The sequence below is a fragment of the Prionailurus bengalensis genome, chromosome D1 (genome assembly GCF_016509475.1).
Source record: "Prionailurus bengalensis isolate Pbe53 chromosome D1, Fcat_Pben_1.1_paternal_pri, whole genome shotgun sequence".
Classification (NCBI taxonomy): domain Eukaryota; kingdom Metazoa; phylum Chordata; class Mammalia; order Carnivora; family Felidae; genus Prionailurus; species Prionailurus bengalensis.
The window spans coordinates 104660885-104683857 of NC_057346.1; the positions used below are offsets into that span (position 1 = coordinate 104660885).

Genomic DNA, 22973 nt, shown 5'->3' on the forward strand with positions numbered 1-22973 from the left:
ACAGAGCATGAGCAGGGGAAGAATTGTGTATCTTTTAAATGCTCTCAAACTTGGAGAGTAAAAATTAAGCAATAATTAGAATATAGCTCAGTCTAGTAGCAGTTAAACCAGTTTGGAATATCACGTCTCCAAACAACTCCTATTTGTGTTCATTGACCTACAGGGGATGGTCAAGGGAAAACCCAAGTTAGCCTCTTGGGGCTTTACTGAACCTACACTAGCAGGGAAATCTCCAGAAAGAAGATGAGAAGAACTGAGAGCTGAGAGAGACAACCCAGAATTCTGTCTCTGCAAGGGCTAGAGTCCTATGTTTTTCCCTTGAGAAGAGGCAGCAGGGAAGGCTTAACAGCGTCTGGATCTGTGCTCCCCTCGGTGCTGGGTGGTTTTTCAGAGTCAGTCTCCACGGTTCCCAAGATTATTAAGAAGGGGATTCCACTGTGGCCTTCACTCAGCCTCAGGGAATGATGTGGTTGCCAGTCTCTCCAGGCAGAAGGTAAGGAGGGTAGATGCAAGACCAGGTTGATGAGTTGTTTGTTGTATGGTCTAGACCCGGGGAAATGGACCAATGAACCCTACTGACCTTGGGATTCCCTGATCCTGTGAGGGGCTTTCTGGGGTGAAGTTACAATTAGATGGGAACATTTGTACAATTTCCTGGAGTGAATGAAGTGACAGTGTTTATGCCAAACATTCTAACAACAAACAAGTCTTTGAACCAGTCCACCACCGAGAGTGAGAGAAGAGTCTGCCTCTTCCTTAAAATGTGACTGATTTCCTAGATTGCCCAAGAGTGGTGAGAAGTTATCCACCCTCCTTTGTAGGAGGAGTCCGTGCTTTGATGGGACACCCAGAAAATGTGTAATCTACTCAGTTTCCAGGTGGCACAGTCAATGCCTGGTTGATAGTAGATGCTCAGTAAATCCTTGTTGATTGAGTGAATGCATGAATAGTCCTGTTAGTTACACTCTGTAAGGGAAGAAGGCAGAGGAGTATGCAAAGGTCTTTATGGAAGAGGAAAGGCTCTCTCTGTGGATGTTTGCCAAGTCTTTGGAAGCAGTACTGGTGCCAAGAGACTCATCAAAGAAGATGCAACATTATTGAGAGTTTGTATTTCCTGGGTGAGAAGAGAGTTGGAATTCTCTGATCCAACCTTCAAGTAGCAAGGCATTAGGCAGCAGCAAAGGCAGAAGAAAGCAGACAATGAAAGAGAACATTTAACTATGACCAAGCCCACAGGATTGTCATCTTTGTACCACTGAGGGGACCCCAGAGGAGGAGCAAGTTTGGGAGCGAAGAGTGGAGAGATTTCTCATTCACTCGTCAACACCTTGGATGAAGACACAAAAGGCAAGAATAATTGTTTTGTTTGTATAATAGATTTATCACGCTTCATAGGCTCCTAAAAATAGAGTGCCTTGCGATCAAACCCTAGTTACAGCAAGATCAAAATCAACTTGCACAGTACAGAAGACAAGAGAGAAATAGAAATGGAGTTACTAGAGTTGAGGAATGATAAGCAGTTGAATATAAAACTTAGGTTTGGGCTTCCTAGCAGCTAAGACGAAAAGGGAAGCACGAATTATGTAACTTTAATAGTCAAGTAGGATGACATATATTTTATTAAGAGAGAAATGTGTGTGTCTGGCCAGGGGTCTGGGGAATGGGTTGTGAATTCAGGTGAGTCTAAGGAATGAAAATGAGAATTCCTTATCCAAGGAGTGTTGAACATCCCTTCTGTAATCAAGGTGATTGCGTATTGCAGTGGAATTCACTCTAGTTTTTAAGACATTCCACACAGAGAACCTTTTACTTTTAAACTTCTCTGAAAACCTATTGGTGTTCTGAAGGAAACTTTGAGGGATACTGGAGGTAGTATGCTTAAGAGATGTGGTCTCCAGGAGCTATGTCTATTGCCCAGTTAGTTATAGCTTTGTGAAACATGTTCATTAAATTTGTAGATGAGAGTGGGAGCAAAATTGATTACTCACTGGAGTAAAGAATTGAAATTCTCCATATGATCTTGATGGACTAGAATGATGAGCTAAATCTAAGGGGTTGGCTTTAAGAAGAGATGAGGATAAAGGAAAAAAGAGAGGGGAAGGAAAGGAGGAAAAGAAAGGAAAAGAAAGGAGAAAAGGAAAAGAAAGAAGGGAGGAAGGAAAGAAGGAAGGGAGGGAGGTTCACAACAATAAGCCCAGCCCGTATCTAGATGTTAATCCTGGTTCCAACAATGACTGTTTGTATAACTAGGGGTGTGCTAGGGAACTTCTGTTTCCTTGCCTCTCAAACGAGAATTCTAAAAATCAATGAAACTTTTGTAATTGAAAAAGTAAACACACATTTTTGGAAGGAAATTTGAAAAGTGGAGAAAAGCATGAAGAAAACAGTAATCACCCATTTTTCTCAAAAACACTACTAAGAGTTTACTGTCCTCCTTTATATTGGTCGCATAATTTGTTCATGCGATGCATAGTCTTGCCTCTTTGTTTTCTTCATTTAATGTTATAAGCATCTTCTCATCTTATTAAACCTCTTCATTATAACAATTTCAATGGCAATGTAATAGTTCATCATATGGATATATGTCAAGGGACTCAAACATTACTTTTGTAAGTGTTGATTTATTTTTGAGAGAGAGAGAGAGAGAGAGAGCATGAGTGGGGGAGCGGCAGAAAGAGAGGGAGACAGGATCTGAAGCAGGCTCTGTGCTGACAGCAGTGAGCCTGATGTGGGGCTCAAACCCATGAACTGCTAGATCATGACCTGAGCTGAAGTCAGATGTTCAACCAACTGAACCACCCAGGTGCCCCAAAACATTACTTTTTGTTAAGCATTTGTTTTGTCTCCTTATAAAAAATTATTAAGGCACACTGCACACATCTTTGTGTGTTTGGCTCCATATGCCAGGCTATTTCCTTAGGGTAGATCCTTTAATGTTGAAAGTACTGATTCAGTGCATAGGACATCTTTTTTTTTTTTTTTGATGTTTATTTATTTATTTTGAAAAAGCGTGTGCAAGCAACACTGGGGGTGGTACAGAGAGAGAGGGAGACAGAGAATCCCAAGCAGGCTCTGCACTGTCAGCACAGAGTCCGAAATGGGGCTCAATCCCATGAACCATGAGATCATGATCTGAACCGAAATCAAGAGTCAGACGCTCAACCGACTGAGCCACACAGGCACCTCCAACGCATGTGACATCTTAAATTACTTCTTGAAAACACTGATTATCTCTCCAGAAAGGATACACCTCTTTAGTATCAGAGTGCTAAAATGAAGATTCCTATTTCTACTTCAAAAGTACTAAGTATCAGTCACCAGCATTGATAGAGCCTCAGTAAATCTCCAGGGTTCATGTCAATACAGCATTACATAGTGCCTGACACTGTACTAGGTCCTGGGCATTAGTAAAAAATGGGACCCAATTGTCCCTTGCCCCCTTGGAGCTTAGAGTCCAAGGAGCGGACGGAAATATACATGTGAACACAGAGGCAAACACATGCAGGGAATGGTGAGATCCCTGGTTATAGATAGTAGTTCTTTTTCTTATAACTGTTTGTCCCATTAGTGTTTAATTCACAGAGATCAAATATTTGGGGTAGAGGATGTGCTGTCCATTCTCACTCTGCATAGAGAGAAAGGCAGGCAAGCGTGTGCTCTTTTTTTTTTTTTTAATGTTTTTAAAAAATATTTATTTATTTTTGAGACAGAAACAGAGCACGAGTGGAGAAGGGACAGAGATAGAGAGGGAGACACAGAACCTGAAGCAGGCTCCAGGGTCTGAGCTGTCAGCACAGAGCACGACGCCGGGCTCTAACTCACAGACCACGAGATCAGGACCTGAGCCGAAGTCGGATGCTCCACTGACTGAGCCACCCAGGTGCCCCAGGCATGTGCTCTTAATGTTGTTCCGGAAAAGGAATTAGCATTTTCAAGTAATAAAACTCTCAGAAAGTTCCAGATGAAAAATTTCCTACCATGATTCCAGCCATCTTCTAGCCCTCCTACCGGACATGAGGCTGTGCCAAACAGATGACCCATGCAGGGGCAGATGCATTTAGGAAAGGAAAACACTTTACTTCCAAAGCATGCAGGGAGTCAGACTTTAAAAAGACTGGCTTGTAAGACACAAAAACCCAACAAATACTCAAAGGGTAAAACTGTAAGTCAGCAAGAATATAAGGTTGTATTATTCTGTGTATGGTGGAAAACAACATTCTTACATGATTATTATATTTTCAAAGATCATGACACATCTTCAGACGTCAGCATAGCAAAAATAAACAAAAAATACATTCTTTTGGGCATCCGTAAAAAAGTCAGGCTGATCTGTTTTGGTTTAACTCGGGGTGCAAAGTGGTCCCCCCTTCTTACTGTGGCATTGTGAGTTGCTTAATCATTGGAAGAAAGGCAAACTGTCAGTTTTATGTTTCTGCAGGAGATGTAATATGGGTTGTGTGTGTGTGTGTGTGTGTGTGTTGTTGGGGGAGGGGAGGATAAATACCCTACTGCTCTTTATGCTACTTTTCATTCTCCTGTCAGTAGCTTTCATCAGCCAAACCCAACCAGAAACCACAGGGGGAGGGTGACTGACTAATGCAGTCCTTAGTGACTAGCCTCCCATGGGGCAGAGCAGGGTGGAGAGTCGATCTGGGGAGCAGACCTAGAATAGCCAGGAAAACCTTCCTTTTGCAAATCACTAAGAGGAAGAGTAATCTCTAAAATGATGGAAATGGAAAAACAGAAAAGTGGAAAAAAGATGGAAAAGTGTCTAGAGAGGTAGGAAGGGAGTCTGGGCAGAATAGTATTACAGAGGCTATGGATGGGAAATTTCAAGGAGTAGGGAGTAGCTGGCAGCTTCAAGTCCAAAGTAGCTGTTGGATTCAATGACTTGGAAGTCATTGGTGAACTTCATTAGAGTGGTTTCAGGTAGTAAGATGGAAACTGGGTTGCCTGGGCTAAAGAGTAGGAAATAGTCATGATGGGAAGGAGCTAGGGAACCATTAGAGGGTGATGTCAGATGGAGGGAATGTGTTATGGATGTGTTATAGATCCTATGTTATAGGTCCAGCACTAGTGACAATTGCTTCCAAGTAGCTTCTGTAATTTTTTTTTCTGGGAGGCTGGGTCGTCCACTGCTAGTAAGGAAGGAGGTAGCAGAAGAGGAGACTTGAAGAGACCAGGGAAATTCGCACTAGTTTTGGAGGGGACCAGAAGGAGGAGCTCTTTAGAGGATGGGGGTCAGTACTGGGGTTGATAATGCCCCTTTGTTGTGGCCCCACTCAGCAGGATTTTGTAATCTTTAGTCGTGGTCAACCTGGAATAGGTATGTTGGATATTACAGAAGGTAACAACAGGGTTGGCAAAAGGTCGAGGAGCCATGGATGGGGATAATATTGGCAAAAACTAATGGAAGGTATGAACCATAGGTCTTGGTTGGGTGAGGAAGGGAGTAAAGCCCAAAGGAGGCTTATTTGGGGGAACTGGAGGCGTCAAAGTGGTCTTGAAGAGGGAGAAGAAGAGAAGTGTTCCTGATTATTGCTCACATTCATGGAGAGTTCACTAGGGGCCAGACACATTTACTTCTCACAACAATCCTAAGAGTTCTGTCCTATTGTCATCTTTATAGATATAGAAATTGAAGCAGAAAGCTTCATCAAGTTGCTCTAGGTCATACTCCTGGTCAATGGCAGATCAGGGATTAGAACCTAGATGGTCCAAACCCAGAGGCTGCACTGTTGAGAACCAGGCAAGGGATGAGGGCACAGAGGAATTTGTGGTCTGAGTATGGTACTGTGTGATTTAAGATTTCAGCGCTGACTTGAACAGATACTTACACACCTATGTTTACAGCAGCATTGTTCACAATAGACAAAAGGTGGAAACAATCCAAGTGTCTGTGAACAGATGAATGGATGTGCAAAATGTGGTATTTACACACAATGGAATACTATTCAGCCGTAAAAAATAAAGGAAATTTGACATGTGAGACCACATGGCTGGACCTTGAAAGCATTATGCTGAGTGAAATAATCCAGACACAGAAGGACAAATACCATATGATTCCACTTGTATGAGGTTCCTAGAATGGGCAAACTCATAGAGACAGAAATCAGGGTAGAAGTGACTGGAGTTTGGGAGGATGACATATGGGGAGTTATTGTTTAGTGGGTACAGAGTTTTTGTTGGGATGATTTAAAAAAATTTGGTTATGGATAGAGGTGATGTTTACCCAACATGGTGGATGTATTTAATGCCCCTGAATCATATACTTACACGAGGCTAAACTTAGAAATATTATGCATGTATAGTTTACCACAATTAAAAAAAATATTTCTGTGGTGAACTACTTCTGGGTGATTACAACAAGAAGTCTGATTTAAAAGCAAGTTGATGAGTTTAGGCAGGAGGTGAAGACCTTTGGGGTTGAGGAGATCAAGGAAGGGAGAGGCCAAGGATTGAATGGGTCACCCCGCAGGACCTCTGCGTCCTGCTTTCATTCTCTCCTCAGGGGGGCAGCACCGCGCCATCCGCAGGCCCAGCTTGTTGACTACATGGAGGGTACAAATCAGACTGGGATGATTCACTTCCACTTCCGCCCCTTCTCCAAACTCCCCGAGGTGCAGATGCTGATTTTCGTGGCCTTCCTCGTCATGTACCTGGTCAGCATCAGCGGCAACGGCTCCATTTCTCTCATCATCTGGAGCAACCATTCTTTGCACACCCCCATGTACTTCTTCCTGGCCAGCTTGGCAGCTCTGGAGATCTGCTACTCTTCCACCATTGCCCCTCTGACTCTGGCCAGCGTCCTGTCCGCAGAGAGAGCCCTCATCTCCCTGCCTGGCTGTGGTGCCCAGATGTTCTTCTTCATCTTCCTGGGCAGCGCTGACTGCATTCTACTAGCTGTCATGGCCTATGACAGGTTTGTGGCCATCTGCCACCCTTTGCGTTACACCCTCATGATGAGCTGGAGGTTGTGCGTCCAGCTGGCCCTGGGGTCTCTGGTGCTGGGGTTCATCTTGGCCATGCAGCTGACTGTGCTCATCTTCCGCCTCCCCTTCTGCCGCAGCCAAGAAATCAGCCTGTTCTACTGCGATGTCCTCCCTGTCATGAGACTGGCCTGTGCAGATACGTGGGTCCATGAGGCCACACTGTTGGTGGTCAGCCTCACCGTCCTCACCATCCCCTTCCTGCTTATCGCCCTCTCCTACGTTTTCATCATGGCCGCCATCCTGAAGATCCGCTCGGCAGAGGGGAGGCACAAGGCCTTCTCCACCTGCTCCTCCCACCTGACTGTGGTCCTGCTCCAGTACGGATGTGGAAGCCTCATCTACTTGTGCCCCAGCTCCAGGTACTCTCCAGAGAGAGGCCAGGTAGTGTCTGTGGTTTACACCTTCATCACCCCTGTGCTGAACCCCTTGATCTACAGCATGAGAAACAGAGAGCTTACGGATGCTTTGAAGAGAACAATGATGAGGTTCCTGTTGTCCTGAACACGGTGAACGCTCTGGATGTTCCTCTACAACACTACTGGGAAGACACAAACGAGTATGCCTTCTGAAAGACAAGGAGATGGGGGCTAAGAGGTCACCGGTTTTATGCTGTTCCTTCTTCCCGGTTATATTATTTTTGAAAAGTCATTTTTCTTTCCTCAGCCTCAGATCCTTCATCTCTAAAATGGGGATTAAAATGTCCCACCCGACTTAAATTCTGGGGTGGTTTTGTATGTAATGAGATACATGACGTGAAACTACTTAGTGGCTTTTAAAGGGAGATACGGCAGGAATGTCGTTCTTACTTATCGTCACCATTACACGTAAAGTCGGTGTCCAGTTCTCGGGCTCTTTGCAGGCCCACAGGTTGCTCATGTGGTCGGGGGTAGCGGGGGTAGAGCCAAGAAAAGGATGCACATCCGCCTGGGAACATTGGAGCCACTTTCTCCTTATGCCAGCAGTGCAAATGCTGAGTTTGTGCCTTGTTGAATTCTCTTTCATCCTCAGTTCTCTTCCAGGGAAAGGTGACGGGGAAAGCGCTGGAGTTTAAACGCTCTATTTTCTTACTTTTACACCCAGAGCGAATCTGTCTCCATCTCAGTCTCTGACTCTGTATTAGCTCTTAGTCTGCATCTAACTCACTCTCTCCATGCCCACAGGGGCTCCTCCCGCTGTGGGTTTCAGACAACACACATACACACACTCACACTCACATATCGCACATTTCTATCTGTCCCTGGCTTCTATGGTCTGAATATTTGTGTTCCCCGCCCCCCACACCCAGCCCCAACACCACCCACCTCATGAACAAGATTATACTTTTATAAAAGAAACCCCACAGAGCTCCCTGGCCTGTTCCACCATGTGAGGTTACAAGAAATCTGTGACCAGGAGGAGGTTCCTCACCCAACATTGACCTCAGGCTTCCAGCCTGCAGAACTCCGAGAAAGAAATTTCTGTTGTTTATAAAGCCACCCAGTCTGTGGTACTTTGTTAAGGATGGATGAAGGCAGTAAGTATACACAATATGCACATGAGCAAGCGGGGGAGGGGCACAGAGAAAGACTCTTAAGCAGGTTTCATGCTCAGTGCAGAGCCCAGTTTGGGGCTCGATCCCATGACCCTGGGATCATGACCTGAGCCAAAATCAAGAGTTGGACCCTCACCTGACTGAGCCATCCGGGTGCCCCAGAAAGATTGCTTTTTTAATTGAGCCTCTCTGGGTAGCAGGGGGTAATGGATTCAGGTAGAGCAAAGCTAGTTCTGTGAAGACAAACACAATGTGAAGACACACAATGAGGGGAAGGGCCCCTAAAGCGGCTGTGAACAGGAGGGTGATTGTTTCAGGACGATCCGCCTCAGGGTAATGGCGTCAGAACATAGATGGTTTGCTGTCTTTTTATAGGGTGAGGGAAGCTCATTTATTCCTCTCCTTGTTGAATAGCGAGTGATTTACTGGGGTGCCTGGCTGGCTCAGTCGGTGGAGCGGTGCAACTCTTGATCTCTGGGTCATCAGTTCAAGCCCCCTGTTGGGTGTGGAGCCTGCCAAAAAAAAAAAAATAGTGAGTGATTTATTCATTCAACAACATTTAAGAAGGCAGTGAACAACTATTTATTGAACTCTACTGTGTATCTACCTGTAGAAAGGTGAAGTTAAGTCTAGTGGCTTTGAAGAGCACAAACCAGGGCCGCCCGGGTGGCTCAGTCAGTTAAGCCACCGACTCTTGGTTTCAGCTCAGGTCATGATCTCACGGTTTGTGGGACTGAGCCCTGCATCGGACTCCAAGCTGACAGCATGGAGCCTGCTTGAGATTCTCTCACTGCCCTCCCACCCCACCCTCAAAATAAACTTAAGGAAAAAAAAAAAAGAACACAAACCATGATAGCCCAAGGGCAAGCTATGAGCTTCCAGAGGAGGGACAGCGAAGGGAATCAAGACAAGTTTGACGAGGGAGGTGGCATTTGACCTGCAGCATGCAGGTGTTCAGATCTGTGCAAAGAGGAGCAGGGAGGGCATTGCTGAAGGGGGGAATGGTAAGGACAGAAGAACAGAGAACGAACTCTTTGTGCCTGTTTCCTTATCTGGAAAGGCATAAACACTCCGCTACATTTTTTCTTTTTTTCCTGAAAATGTATCACAGGCTTAAAAGGCAGAAACCATGACCCCAAATTTATCTTACAAGGAACTGAAATGTTCCCATCTTCCTTTGAAGACAAGAACCTGAAAGGACCTTGTTTGGTTCACTTACAGACACTTGCTGTCCCTCCTGCTGTGTTCTACCACAATATTCTACAAGGTCAGTGTTACTTGCAGGACACTAGTCTTGTTGAATCATAGGTGTTTGGGAGAAATAAACTTTATGTGGTCAAGGAAGCATGAAGACTACTGTACCAATCAAATCCCAACCCATTACTGCAGGTTCGCTCTGTACCTATAATGTGCAAACGTGCCGCCATGATTCTAAGATGAGGATATGTTTCTCTATGTTTTCCGAGCTCTGTCACCACTAAAGTCTTCTGTTCCTTGGGGTATCTTATGAAACCTCTTATCCTGTTGAACCTACTTTGGAAGAAGCAGCCTTAGCTGTTGCTGACTCAGTACCAAGAGGGTTTTTTCACTAGCGATGGAAATACTCCAGGCACTTTTCAGTTCCCCATGCTTGTTGAGGGAACAAGCGTAGTTGTCCTGGGTTAGTGGGCTTCTTTTCAAGTGATTGCAGAAGGGAATTAATGTTTACCATATATTAGCCCATATATCGTCACAAAACCCATGAGACTGGTGTTATTTTTATCTCTGCTTACAGATAAGGAAACTGACACATGGGGAATTTAAGCCACGTGTTAAGGTCACACAGTCGGAACGGGCAGAATGTGGGATATGATGGGGATGGTGCTGCTATCTCAGCATGTTATCACTGTACTATGGGAGTTTGGGGGAGATCCCTTCATTTTTCTGTACTTAATTTCATAATAAACGAGGGGAATAATACCTACTCTACTGCCCTGAATTATTGTGAGATCTTGGGGGTGGGGTGGAGAAAAACTCTAAAAGTACAATGAAAGATTCAGCACGGTTAGTCTAATATCCAAATGGAGGGGCACCTGGCTGGCTCAGTCGGTATAGCATGGAGCCTGCTTAAAAAAAAATAACATCTGAACGGAGAAACATGCTAGATGGCTTATTTATTTATTTTTTTTAGTTATAAACATTTTACTTTATTTATTTATTTATTTATTTATTTATTATTTATTTATTTTAACGTTTATTTATTTTTGAGACAGAGAGAGAGAGAGAGACAGGGTGCGAGCAGGGGAGGGGCAGGGAGAAAGGGAGACACAGAATCCGAAGCGGGCTCCAGGCTCCAAGCCATCAGCACAGAGCCCAACATGGGGCTCAACGCGGGGCTCGAACTCACGAGCCGTGAGATCATGACCTGAGCCAGAGTCGGCTGCTTAACCAACTGAGCCACCCAGGTGTCCCCAAACGGGCCTTCTGCAGCTCAAAGTAACAGCAGGCCTCTGTAGAGGAGGCGTCTTTCACCAACCTCTTCTTAGTAGCACTTTGGGCTTTAGGGCTCCAGGGATTGAAGACTTCGTATAAACAGGAAAGCAAGTTTATAAGGTTCAAATAGTTTATATTGTCAAATTAGAGGCATAGGTGTATGGCACAGGGAGGTTCGTGCTAGGAAAACATCTGAACGATGTGCTAGAAGACATCTTTGTGAGATAAAAAAAAACATGTTATTTTAACCCTCAATTCAGTGACACAGAACTCATTCTCCAGAACACGTGGAGTTGCGGTTGGACTTTTAAGAGGTCGGATTCAGGAAGCATCTTCCTTCTTCCTCAGAGAGAAGAGAGGGGGATCCCCAGGGAGCGTGTGTGTTAGTAGCCAACTATTCTTTGGTTTGTTCTCCAAATATTTGCATTCTACCTACTTCGTAGTAGCCCTGGGAGATGAATAACATTGGTTTGTTGCTCTTAAGCTCATGGGCTAGCCAGGGACACAGATGGATAAGCAGCTAGGTGCAAGACAAGACAGGATGTGCTTTCTTGCTTTATTTATTTAAGTTTATTTGAGAGAGAGTGTGCATGTGCGAGTGGGGGAAGGGCAGAGAGAGAGAGAGAGAGATGCGGGGGGAGAGGCAAAGAAAGAGAGAGAGAGAGAGAATCACAAGCAGGCTCCAGACTGCCAGTGCAGAACCTGTTGTGGGGCTTGAACTCACAAACCACAAGATCATGACCTAGCCGAAGTCGGACGCTTAACAACGGAGCCAGGGTGTGCTTTAAAAAGAGGTCTGAACAAGTTGTGTAGAGGCAGGCAGAGGGGCCACGGGGCCACGTGAGGTTTGGGTTTTGAAGGAGGAGCACGGATCTGTTAGACGTGAAAAGGATTAAGGGCCTATTAGGCAGAGGTAGGTGGGAAATCCTTGGTGCATCTGGCTCAGAGAGGAGGTGGGCATTCGGTGAGGCTAATGAGGGGCTGTGCATGTCATGGAGGGCATGGGGCCAGGGGCCAGATTGGGCAAAGGCCTGAATACCATTCCAAGAAGAGTCTGTACTCCCTACTCGTTGTAATGAGAAGCTACTGATGAGTTTCCATCAGAAGAAAGACGTAATGGAGGCACATTATAAGAAGATTCGCTTACTAAATTTGGTAAACCTTAACCGAACGCCTGATACATTTGTGGCCCTGGGCCTGGGTCTGGGTCCACATCAGTGAAGACAAAAGACAAGGCTGCTGTCCTCAGAGCTTACAGAAGGCGTGCGAGGCAGACCAGTGGCCAGGTAATTCAGAGCGTGGTAGGGGCTACGATAAAGCGCAGGGTGTCACCAGAGGCATGTTTGAGGGACACTTAACTCCATCCTGGAGGGGGAAACTTTTACTCTGAGGCCTGGAGAATGTACCAGCGGTGTCCCGGACGAGCATGGGGGAGAAGAGAGCTCTGAGAAAGTGACACAGCCTAACTCTGGCATTGATTTGGGATCTGAACTAGGTACTAGGTAGCCATTGAGAGGACTGCCAGTCTTCAATCTACCGTGTCATCCCCTCACCGTGAGCGTGAGCTGCACCCAGTGAGTAACTTCCAATGAACAGATACAGCCTAAATGACGTCACAGCTGAGATTAGGTTCAAAAGTGCTTTGGCTTCCATCTCTCCCTCTCGCCTGCCTGTTCTGATGGAAACCAGCTGCCATGTCGTGAGCTGCCCTATGGAGAGGCGTCACCTGTCGTGCAGTGGGCTCTGGAGGTCCAGAAGGGGTAAGGCCCACTCCCTTCCTCCGATGGGAACGAAGTAGGCTCGGAGGGAGGAGAGAGAAGGAAGCGGAGTTGCCAAATGCCAGGAGCCTTTGGTTGGTCTGTAGAGGTGAAACTGAGTGTCGGCTGGTTTTACACATAGCCAAAATGCAAACACTTGAGTGGATTTGGGCTCTGTTTGTTTAACGGGGAAACAGCTACACCAAAACACAGCAGATGGGAAATGAAGTTCCACCGTGGGGCAGAAAAGTAAAAATACATCAGTAGGGGCTCCGACTAAGCCTGAAACCTCAAGTCCCCGTCCACACCTACGTGGAGACCCTAGAGTCCGCTTGGGCTCAACATCAAGAGTCTTTTTCACCAGCCCCTGGACTCCCTTGCCCAGGTACCATATTCTAGTTACTTGACTTTTTCATTTCATTTTTTAAAAATTTTTTAACATTTATTGATTTTTGAGAGAGAGAGAGAGAGAGACAGAGCACAAGTTGGGGAAGGGAGAGAGAGAGGGAGACACAGAATCCGAAGCAGGCTCTGTGCTCTGAGCTGTCAGCACAGAGCCTGATGTGGGGTCGAACTCACGGAGTGCAAGATCATGACCTGAGCCGAAGTCCAACAGTTAACCGACTGAGCCACCCAGGTGCCCCAACTTTTTCATTTCTTGTATACAACTAGCAGGTGGAATCCAAACTTCTGCCTGTCAGGGAAGAGCAAATAGCAATATGCTACCAGAAAATAAACAAAATGGGGTTCATGCCTAACAAAAGTTTTAAAGAAAGCTTGATGCCTCTAAGTACCTTCCTGCAGTTGAGAGGACTCTTTGCCCTATTTTCAGTATTTTTAAAAAGTTTAAGGGAAATGATACAGTCATTTCTGTTATGGCTCCCTAGGCTAACCAAAAGGTTATTGTACTTTTTCTTGGAATCATCTCATAGGAAATCAAATTTCTTTTTGGTTTCCAAGTTTTATTGAGATATAATTAACACGTGACATGGTATTAGTTTAAGGTTACAGCATAATGACTTGAGATATATAGAGACAGCAAGAACGATAACCACAGTAAGTTTAGTTAACATCTATCACTTCACATAGTTACAATTTTTTTTTTTTTTGTGATGAGAAGTTTTAAGTCTATCATCTTAGTGACTTTCAAATGCACAGTACGTTCTTGTTAACTCTAGTCACCATGTTCTATGTTACACCCTCAGGACTTATAACTGGAAGTGTGTATCTTTTGACCTCCTTCACCATGTTGCTCCCCACCCCTACCCCCCCACCTCTGGCAACCACCACTCTGTTCTCTGCGTCTGAGTTTGAGGAATCCAAATTTCTGATTCCCCAGTAAATATATTTTGTGAAGGATATGAAATCTTTTAAAACAAGAGATCCATCAATGAAAACAAAGCCTATAGGATACTCTTGATCTTGGAAAGGTTGGGAACCACAAGTTTTGATCAACCTCCATATTTCACAGATGAGAAAACAGGTTGTGTGGTGTTAAGTGTTAAGTTTTCTGGCAGAAACTCTGCCTACAACTCGGGCCTCCGGGCTACATATATCAGCAATCATTCTCCAGCCCCACAGCAACTCTCCCTTCATGGAAAGCCCATCTTGTGAAGGACAGATTACACTTCTTAATGTTTGGGCAAAGGCAAGGAACAATAAACAGTGGTGGAAATTATAGGGAGGGAAATTTTTGTTTTGTAGAGAAAAAAAAATTTTTTTTTTTTTTAAACAGTTGGAACTGTTCAATCGGGAAAGATGCTTTCTTGAGAGTGTCTGGAAAAATTGTGAAACAGTTAAAATGGGAAAAAAAAAGCTTACTGGGTGTCAGATGGTGTGGTAGGCCTTTCTGGATTATCTGCATTTATTTGTGTATGTTTATTTATTTTGAGAGATAGAGCACAAGTGGGGGAAGGGCAGAGAGAGACGGGGAGAGGATCTGAAGTGGGCTCTGTGCTGACAGCAGAGAGCCCAATGCGGGGGGGGGGGGGGCGGGAAATATGGAAGCTTCATGAATTTGTGTGTCATCCTTGTGCAGGGGCCATGCTAATCTTCTCTATATCGTATATCTATATTTTAGTATATGTGCTGCCCAAAGGAGCACTGGGTTATCTGTTTTTATTAATGGTCTGTGCCTCCTATGGTCCTGTAACTATTTTACAATTCTGTAGATCGTAGAAAACCGCTAGGAATGCAAATAGTTCTTTTCCATGGAGATGCAAACAAAATCTGATTGAGGTGCCATTGATCTCCTCCCACCCCCGGAAGTCGGTCTTGCATTTAACGTATTCATTTCAGCATTCCCGATGGCCTGTGTAAGTGTCTGTTTTTTGGGTCCTTCTGTAAACAGGTTTTTCACACTTTACTCGTTCCCTCATTAATTAATGAGTCAAATAAAATCTTTGATGTGTGTTCACTTTATAGTTGTCTGAGAGTCATGATTTTTTTCTTTTTGAAAACAATTCTCTTTAACCAGGAGGTCCTAGATGTTCCATCCCTGGATGTGTTCAGGCAGGTGGTGTGGCCATCCTTGATCCTTATGCCAGACTCCTATGGCTCTTTCCAGACTTTAATGTAAAGAGTTGTTCACATCTCTGTTTCCCTCAGGAGACTCTCTTTTCCTGAGGAGGGGGACCCAGCTAATGTATGCGCACTAACAAAAATTTGTTAAGGGAAGGGGAGATATGGTGTGCGATTTACTCACCTTTTCCATTTAGGACCACCAGGGGGAGCAGAAGCCTTCCTTTACTAACGTCGGGAACCCACCTAGGGAGCGTCCGGGGTGGAAGGAAGTGTAGCCCAAAGGAGGATCAGGGACGAGAAAGAGTTCATCCAGCCCGACCGCTTACGACCGTATCTTTATGGGAGGAGATGAAGTCAGCCTGGAGCACGCACTAAGATCGCAGAGGAGGGCAAAGTTCTGTTAGAATTACGAAAATATTTACAGCCTTTTAACCTGAATACACAGAGCACATTCTTGTCGTGACTTGAGAATTCAGTCTTCGGGCTGCCACTCCCACTTACTGAGCGCCGCCCTCTGCTGGATAGGTCGGTGGTTCCCAAGGAGGAAGATGAACGGGGAAGAGGGAAGACAGGGAGGGAAGGGGCGGCGCAAAGACCCCGCCCACCTTTTCGGTAGACCCATCCCACCTGGTAGTCCACACCTCGTAGGAACGAAGACGGCTTCAGCTTGACAAACAGTTCGTGACACAGACATCTCGATCTTACCACCCCGGTTCTGTGCGGTGCGAACCAGACCCCTCCGGAAACGGAGTCCCCTAGAGAAACCGCAACCCCCAAAGTTGTACAGATTATTAGCGGCAGGTGCTGCCTCCAACGTTGGACTGCTTCCATTTCTCGGAGGGGTCGCGATTGCGACCAGTGTCAAATCCAGAGTCTTCGCCGCCGCCCCGCCGCACCCCCGGTTATTTCCTCCAGGAAAGAACACGCGCCCCCAGCGGTATCCCGCAGTCCCCCGGACGGCCAGCTCCGTCCCTTGGAGCGCCCTTCCTCGGTTGCGGGGCGGGGGGGGGAGAGGGACGCCTGGCTCTCCCTCCCACCTGCTAGGCGCACAGCGTTCTCGGTCCCCGGGACAGTGTGCGGCCGGGCCCGACACAGCCCGGTGCAGGCCGCGAGAGGCCGTCGGGGGAAAAGGAGGGGGTCTCCCTCGGGCCCGCCCTTCTCCCTGGACTCCCCCGGCCTCCCCCCGCGCCGGAGCCAGAGCCGCCCGAGCGGAGGGCCCTTTAAGGAGGAGCGCGGGGCGCGGCGCAGGTGAGGGGCGGGCCCGCCGGGCGGATCTGCGCTGCGCGCCGGCGCCGGCCCGGGAGCCGGATTTGGAGAGCGCGGCGCCGGCGGGGCCGCAGGGGGCGGCGCGGCGGAGCCTCCCGTGGCCTCGGACGCTCCTCCTAGCCCGCGGCCGCCGCCCGCCTCCAGCTCCTTCGCCCCGACCCGGCCGGCCGGCCGGCCGCCCGCCACTTCCGGCCGCTCACCTGGGACGCGCTCACCTGGGACGCGCTCACCTGCCTCCGGGCGCCTGGGCAGCAGGATGAAGGACCGACTGGAGCAGCTGAAGGCCGTGAGTCCCGCCGCACCCGGGAACTGTTGGGCCGGGGGCAGCAGCTGCGCGGGAGAGGGCCTTCCCTATGTTCCCCAAATCCGGGCTAGAGGGGGGACCCCGCGCCAGGCCTGCGCCCCCGGAGCTCCCGCCGCATCCGCGCCCCTTCCCCACCCCCGCCCCTCCGCTTTGGGGTCAGGTGCCAGTGATTCATCCCTGGGTTGTGATTTCCTTGGATGCCTCCCTCCCCTCCCCACAAGCTGGACAGTTTCGGTTCAGAGCTGGGGTCTGCGGGTGGGGGTTCTTTGAGTCCAGAGGAATTCTCTGTGAGGTCAGGGGTCACCTCTACCAGCCTGCTACCTGGCAATATGCCCAGGATCAGCCTCCTCCTACCCTCCTTGTCTCCCTTGGGGGGCGGGGAGGGGGCGCCGAGTACGGCTGCCCCTCCCCCAGGACCTGCTCAGAGCCCCTGGGTGACCTCCTGAGCTGTGAGCTGGTCACGTGCCAGGATGGGCCCAGCACCTCGCCACCCTGAGGTCTATAATTATTAATTTCTCCCTCATCCTCCGGACAGCTGTGGTCAGGGCAAAGGATCTGAATGAAGGTAGACCGCCTCCAGTCCTACTGCACAAAAGCCGTAAAACCCCGAGCTACCTAGTCTTTTGAGCCTGTGTTTCCTTGTCTGTCAAACAGGGATGATCATCCCTTAGAGATTTGCTATGAGATCAAATGACATAATGGGACTTGATATAGAGGATGGTTAAAGCTTGGGTTTTTGAGTCATTGACTCAAGTAACAAATAATTACCGAGTACATTCTATGGGGCAGGCCCGGTGCTCGGCCCTGGGGATTGGGGATACAGGCTCTGTCTATATGGAATTTTAAATGTAGCCTTTGATAGACACAAAGCAGTCCCTCTTCTTGGGAGCTCGTGAGAAGTGCGAGGCTTCAGCCCCTGACTGCACCCACAAAATCAGTCTGATTGCTCTCGAATCTCCCCAGGAGATGCAAGAACACATGAAAGTTTGGGAAGCTTGGGAATGGATAGAACTGGGGTTGCCTCCTGGCTACACCGATTACTGGCTGTCCCTCCACCTCCGAGCCTAAGTTTTCAGGTCTGTGAAGTGTGTGGTTGTAAGGACTAAAAGCAAGAGCACACAGAGCCCTTTGCATGATGCAGGGTACGTGTGGGATGAATAGGTGGTAAATGGGCTGATAGCTGTAAAAGCTCCTCGGGCAAAAATACAGGCCTTGTTCAAGGCACTGCTGAGATGCTGTTACAGTCGCTTTTCTTTCTCTTCCCTTATCCTGGGTAAGACCTTTGCGCCCCTTTCACCTGCTCTGGGTCATAATGCTGCAGAGGAGGTGAGGGTGATGGGGAAGTGAGAGAAGAAAAAGGGCAGCTACAGATTGGGGGGGGGGTTGGGGAGGGAGTTGGGGAGGGAGCCGGGGAGGGAGCCTCCCCGCCTCCTGCCCGCTCTTTGTCATTGAAGCTTCGTAATATCGCCTTTACAGACAGGGCAGATTTTATTGCCCCTATTTTTTATACAAGAGGCAAGTAGAGCTCAGCTTGGGTAGGAGGGGTGTCTCGGTTCCGAGGGCCGGTCAGGGCACAGCCTGGAGAGGAACCCAGGCTCCTGACGCTCTCCACCATACTCCTTCCCTGAGGCTCGCTGGAAAGGAAAGAGGAATGTGGTTTTGAAGATCTTCCCGTATCAGCCACACACCCAGCAATCATAAAACAGTGCGGAACTGAACGGCAGGCCCAGGTGACTCCCTTCCTTGCGTTAGGAAACCCATTTCCAGAGGAAGATAGCCCAACGCCCCTTTCAAGCCCACGGTCAACCAATAGCAAAGAACTCTTGAGTTCTGAGCATCAATTCAGTTTGCCAGGAAAGCCAAGCAAGTCCCCTGGCTTCCCCGAGCGTCCGGGCGGGGCTTTACCTCTGGGGAAGGGAAAAGTCACACTAGGGACTGGGCACTTGTGGGGTGCTGTTCTGAAATCACAGGTTTTGGAGCAGGGGCATGGCTGGTGGTGCCCAGCAAAGAGGACCAGGCTGCAGGTTCAAAGGTTCTGATTGTTGCCTTGCCACTTACTAGCTGTGTTCCTTTGTACCCCCTCTGCTTCTCTGTTCCCCTTTTGTAAAACAAGAAGTTTGGTTCATCTCAGAACCCCCTCTTGGCAATACTGATGTTTTCCCCTGGACCATTGTTCACGTTTGTATGGGTTTTGGTTTCTAGTCCACCCCCCACCTCTGGGTGAGAGATGCTTTCACTGCAACAAGATAACCATCCCTCTGATTACTTTCATCAATAAAAAATGTTGGTTACCCCGCATGAAACCAGTTTCACACTGAACAGCCTGTGTAATCTCCTCTGTGGCATCTTTCTAAACCTTTGGGGGAGGCGAGGTGATAACTGGGGGAGGGCGGTCATGTGCAGGAGATTAGCCTTCCTCTGTGTGGGTATCAGGAGTAGATGTGAAGCTGATGGGTCAAAATAAGGGTTCTCTGCGTGAAAGCATTCTCAGTAGTCAGAGCTGCCCAGGGACGGACTGGGGTGGCCAGAGAGGTTGGGAACTCTTAAGCCTGGGGTGAGGCAGGAAGCTTGTGGGGAGTTTGAGCAGCTCTCTGAGGGTGGAGAGGCAAACTGATTTCAGGCCCTCATCCACCTTGCTGATACATGGTTCTCTAAAATGCTTTGTTGTGTGTGAACCTGTGTTAGGCACCACGAGGCTCTTGGGTTTCCAGGACCAAGGTCTCAGAGCTGCACCTGTCAAGTGGGTCATCGTACCTTCCCCATAGAGCCATTGTGGAGGTTGAATGAAATAATCCAAGATAATCACCCACCATTGTGCCTGTGCGTTCCCCCAACTTGACCTGCCGGGAGCAGCATCCACACTGAAGGGGCACACCTTCCCGAGGCCATGGTCACAAGACCTGACTCATCTCTTGCGTTGCTCCTCCTGGTAGGCCTCCTCAGCAGCCTGCTTCTTCAGGGAGTAGGACAGGCATACCAGGAATGCACAGGGTCCACCCCCAGCCCGTCTCACAAGCTGATTTCTCACTAGCTGAACTTTGGATCTACTGAGTCTACACAATCCCCATCCAGGGACCTCTTGCCCGGCTCTCTTTTCATTCAGCAAACATTGACTGAGCACCTACTATGGCCCAAGCCCCGCCTTAGGTGCCGGGTTATAATGGTGATTACCACCTATTCCTGGACCTTAGAAGTTCACAGTCAGATAGGGAGACGCACAAGAAACGGAAAATGATGATACGATCCTTGTGTTAGAAGCTACTGTGGGAAGACCCTGTCGACTGGCCTCTGGGGACAAGACACTAGGGGGTGCAGGGTGTTTCCCAGAAGTGATGCTTGAGCTCAGGTCTCGTTAAGATCAAGTCCGATCTCTTTAAGGCACGTAGAGTCTCCTGAGAGGCAGGGATCCTGGATTTTCTCAGCCACTGTCTCATTGGCGAGTGCTCCACTATTTCACCACGATAAGTGCTTTGGGACTTTCCTGTGCTGGGTGTGCTGATCCTCCTTTCTGACCTCTTCCTGCTGGATAGCATGTTATGCAGAATTACTACACAAGGTTCTGGTCTTAAAGAGTAAATGGTCATGTATGAAACAACTCGCAAATTAAAGGTAGATAATGATAGCAGAGAAGCCAGTGATGTCGGGTAGGGAAAAGAGGGCAAGAACTTTGGACCCCCTGGAGTTGGTCTATGGAGGACTAGAAAGAACTTGGGGTACACCGGCCCCTCCAAGGCAAGTGCTAATAGGGATGCACGAATGAAATCAACCACCTGGGGCTCTAAAAGGCCAGAGTAACTTTTTATTCATTCTGTTCTGTCTTGTCTCTTGCTGCATCCTGAAGGGCTCCTTGGCCTCCTGCTGCTTTTGACAGTCTGGATCTCTGTGGGATCAGAGTATAACCCCTCAGAATCATGGGGCTGTACTTCCCCTTAAAGCTCAATTCGTTTACTGCATAGATATTGGCCCCTGCTATGTGCCAGGTGCTTTGGATCCTAACCAAATCTTAACATCCTGATTTGAGAATCTCTTCACTGAGATTCAACTTAAGACCCTTTTCATTGAGATTCTGTACTTTAGTGATAAGATTTCTCACTGGTCTGTGATTTCTTCCTGGGAGGATTCACCCCCGGGAGAGCGATTTAGCTGGAGCAGACTGGGAGGCCAGGCCGAGATGAGTTAACAGGGGATTGAGCAGGGATTATGGACTCATCAGGCTGAGGCCAGAAGAGAAAACGCTTGGACGAGGGAAGGGGATTAGTTTTATTTTTGTTCCTGTGAGTGAGGGGGGAGACCGGGGCCTGGCAGAAGCCAGGGTGCTCTCTCTCCCTTCTCCTACTGTCAAAATTCCTACCCATCTTCCAAAACGCATTCTTTCCACTTACCTCCCTGACTGCAGCCTAGAGTATTCTCCCTCATTCCAGCTGTGCATAAAGGGCTGTGTATCGCTTTGCAGCAAATACCTTTCTGCTGTTAGGTTCATGGGGTTTTTGTCACCATGGAGTAGGCTTGAAACCACCTTCCTTTGTTTTTTCAAGAGTTGGACTCTTTGTCTCCTTAAGTTCTATTGTCCTTAAGATCAATGATTCTGGGGACACGTGGCTGGCTCAGTCTGTAGAGCTTGTGACTCTTTATCTTGGGGTTGTGAGTTCAAGCCTCACATTGGGTGTAGAGATTACTTAAAAATAAAATCTTTAAAAAAAAAAGGAGTGATGGTTCTATTCCTTGTTGTCACTGTGTCATCAACTGCAGTAAAATTGATCATTTATTGAGCAGCTACATACTATTTGATGGGACCTGTGTTAGGTGCCTTGCATTCGTTGTCTCTAATCCCTTCAACCACGCAAGGCAAGGTGCTGTTTTACATTATTCCCATTTCACAGGTAAGGAAATCGAGGCTCAGATTTGATGGAGATCCCCAGCTGGGAAAAGTTGGGATCAAGATCGAACATGTCTGTCTTGCTTTTTTTTTTTTTTTTTTTGTATCTCCCTGCACTTTATTTGATCATCTGCCCATCTACAATGCACACAGCCTGATGCATTGACAGAAAGGGTATTCCTCTGGGGCCCCAGTGCCCCGAACTCTGCATGGTAGTTATCTAGTAAATGTTTATCCGACTGATTATTGACTAATCGACAGCTTGGCCCTCCCACATCTCTTGCCCATCGTTGGGACTTACTCTTCCCTCTCTATTCCCTGTGGGGTGGAGTTGGGCAGCATTTACTCCGAGAGCCTGTGAATTTGCTAATGATGCCAGAGGTCACCGGTTCCATCTTCAAGGACAAGGGTGGCTGAATTCCAAGGCTCCTAGCTATTCCTAAACCCTTAGCCCACTACATCATGGAGGATTGCCCTGTTCAGAAAGACAATGAAGGAGAAGATGTGGGTGCCATGGTGAAAATCTAGCTACCCCATTTTTCCTCTGGCAAAATCTAATAACATCTTTCTTTTTAAATTTTTTTTAAAAAGTTTATTTATGTATTTATTTTTGAGAGAAAGAAAGAGTGAGTGAGCAGGGGAGGGGCAGAGAGAGAGAGAAAGAGAGAGAGAGAGAGAGAGAGAGAGAGAGAGAGAGAGAGAGAGAGAGAATCCCAAGCATGCTCCATGCTGTCAGCACAGAGCCCGACACGGGGCTTGCAGTCACAAACCATGAGATCATGACCTGAGCTGAAACCAAGAGCTGGACGCTTAACTGACTGGGACACCCAGGTGCCCCCAAATCTTGGGAGTCTCTCAACACTCAGTTCCAGTGTCACCACCACAGGGAAGCCCCCAGACCTTGAGCTGACAGCATTTAGCACTCCACAAACTGTTTATCTTGGTTGATGTGTGACAGCAGCGGCCCAGGGTTTCAGAAGCCGCCTGCCCCATCCTTGTCTGCTGTGTGAGGGAGCACAGATCACGCAGGCCTCGTTCCCCCTGCACTTCCACGGCCCGGCTCATGGTGGGGAAGGCCGCAAACCACACTGTCCAGTGAGCAAATGGGGACGTTCTGCAGATGAGCTTACTTGGAGATTCTGTAGGCCCTGAGGGACCTTATCTGCAGCTGCTTTAATACCCGGCCTCTTCAGCTCCCTGCCCTGACCACTCTCCACGGTCAGGCCAGCCTGCTTTCTGGCATTGGGCTGTT

General features: G+C 47.8%; 2 protein-coding genes and 1 non-coding gene across 5 annotated transcripts in view; 2 read left to right on the forward strand and 1 right to left on the reverse strand.

The window, feature by feature from the left end:
* Window positions 1–6025: 6025 nt before the first annotated feature.
* On the forward strand, window positions 6026–7702 carry LOC122483819 (olfactory receptor 10V1-like). Its single transcript, XM_043581220.1, has one exon. The coding sequence runs from the start codon at window positions 6555–6557 to the stop codon at window positions 7491–7493; it is 939 nt and encodes a 312-aa protein (XP_043437155.1). The 5' UTR covers window positions 6026–6554; the 3' UTR covers window positions 7494–7702.
* A 7043-nt stretch (window positions 7703–14745) lies between these two features.
* On the reverse strand, window positions 14746–14856 carry LOC122484527. Its single transcript, XR_006297598.1, has one exon. It is a non-coding gene; the product is annotated as a U6 spliceosomal RNA (small nuclear RNA).
* Window positions 14857–16566: 1710 nt separating this feature from the next.
* Window positions 16567–22973, forward strand: part of STX3 (syntaxin 3) — a 41349-nt gene continuing 34942 nt past the window's right edge. For all 3 annotated transcript variants that reach the window (XM_043581222.1, XM_043581223.1, XM_043581224.1), the window contains exon 1: window positions 16567–16827. In XM_043581222.1, the coding sequence (XP_043437157.1) occupies window positions 16798–16827 (30 nt within the window). In that variant the 5' untranslated portion in view covers window positions 16567–16797. The remainder of the gene's footprint in view (window positions 16828–22973) is intronic.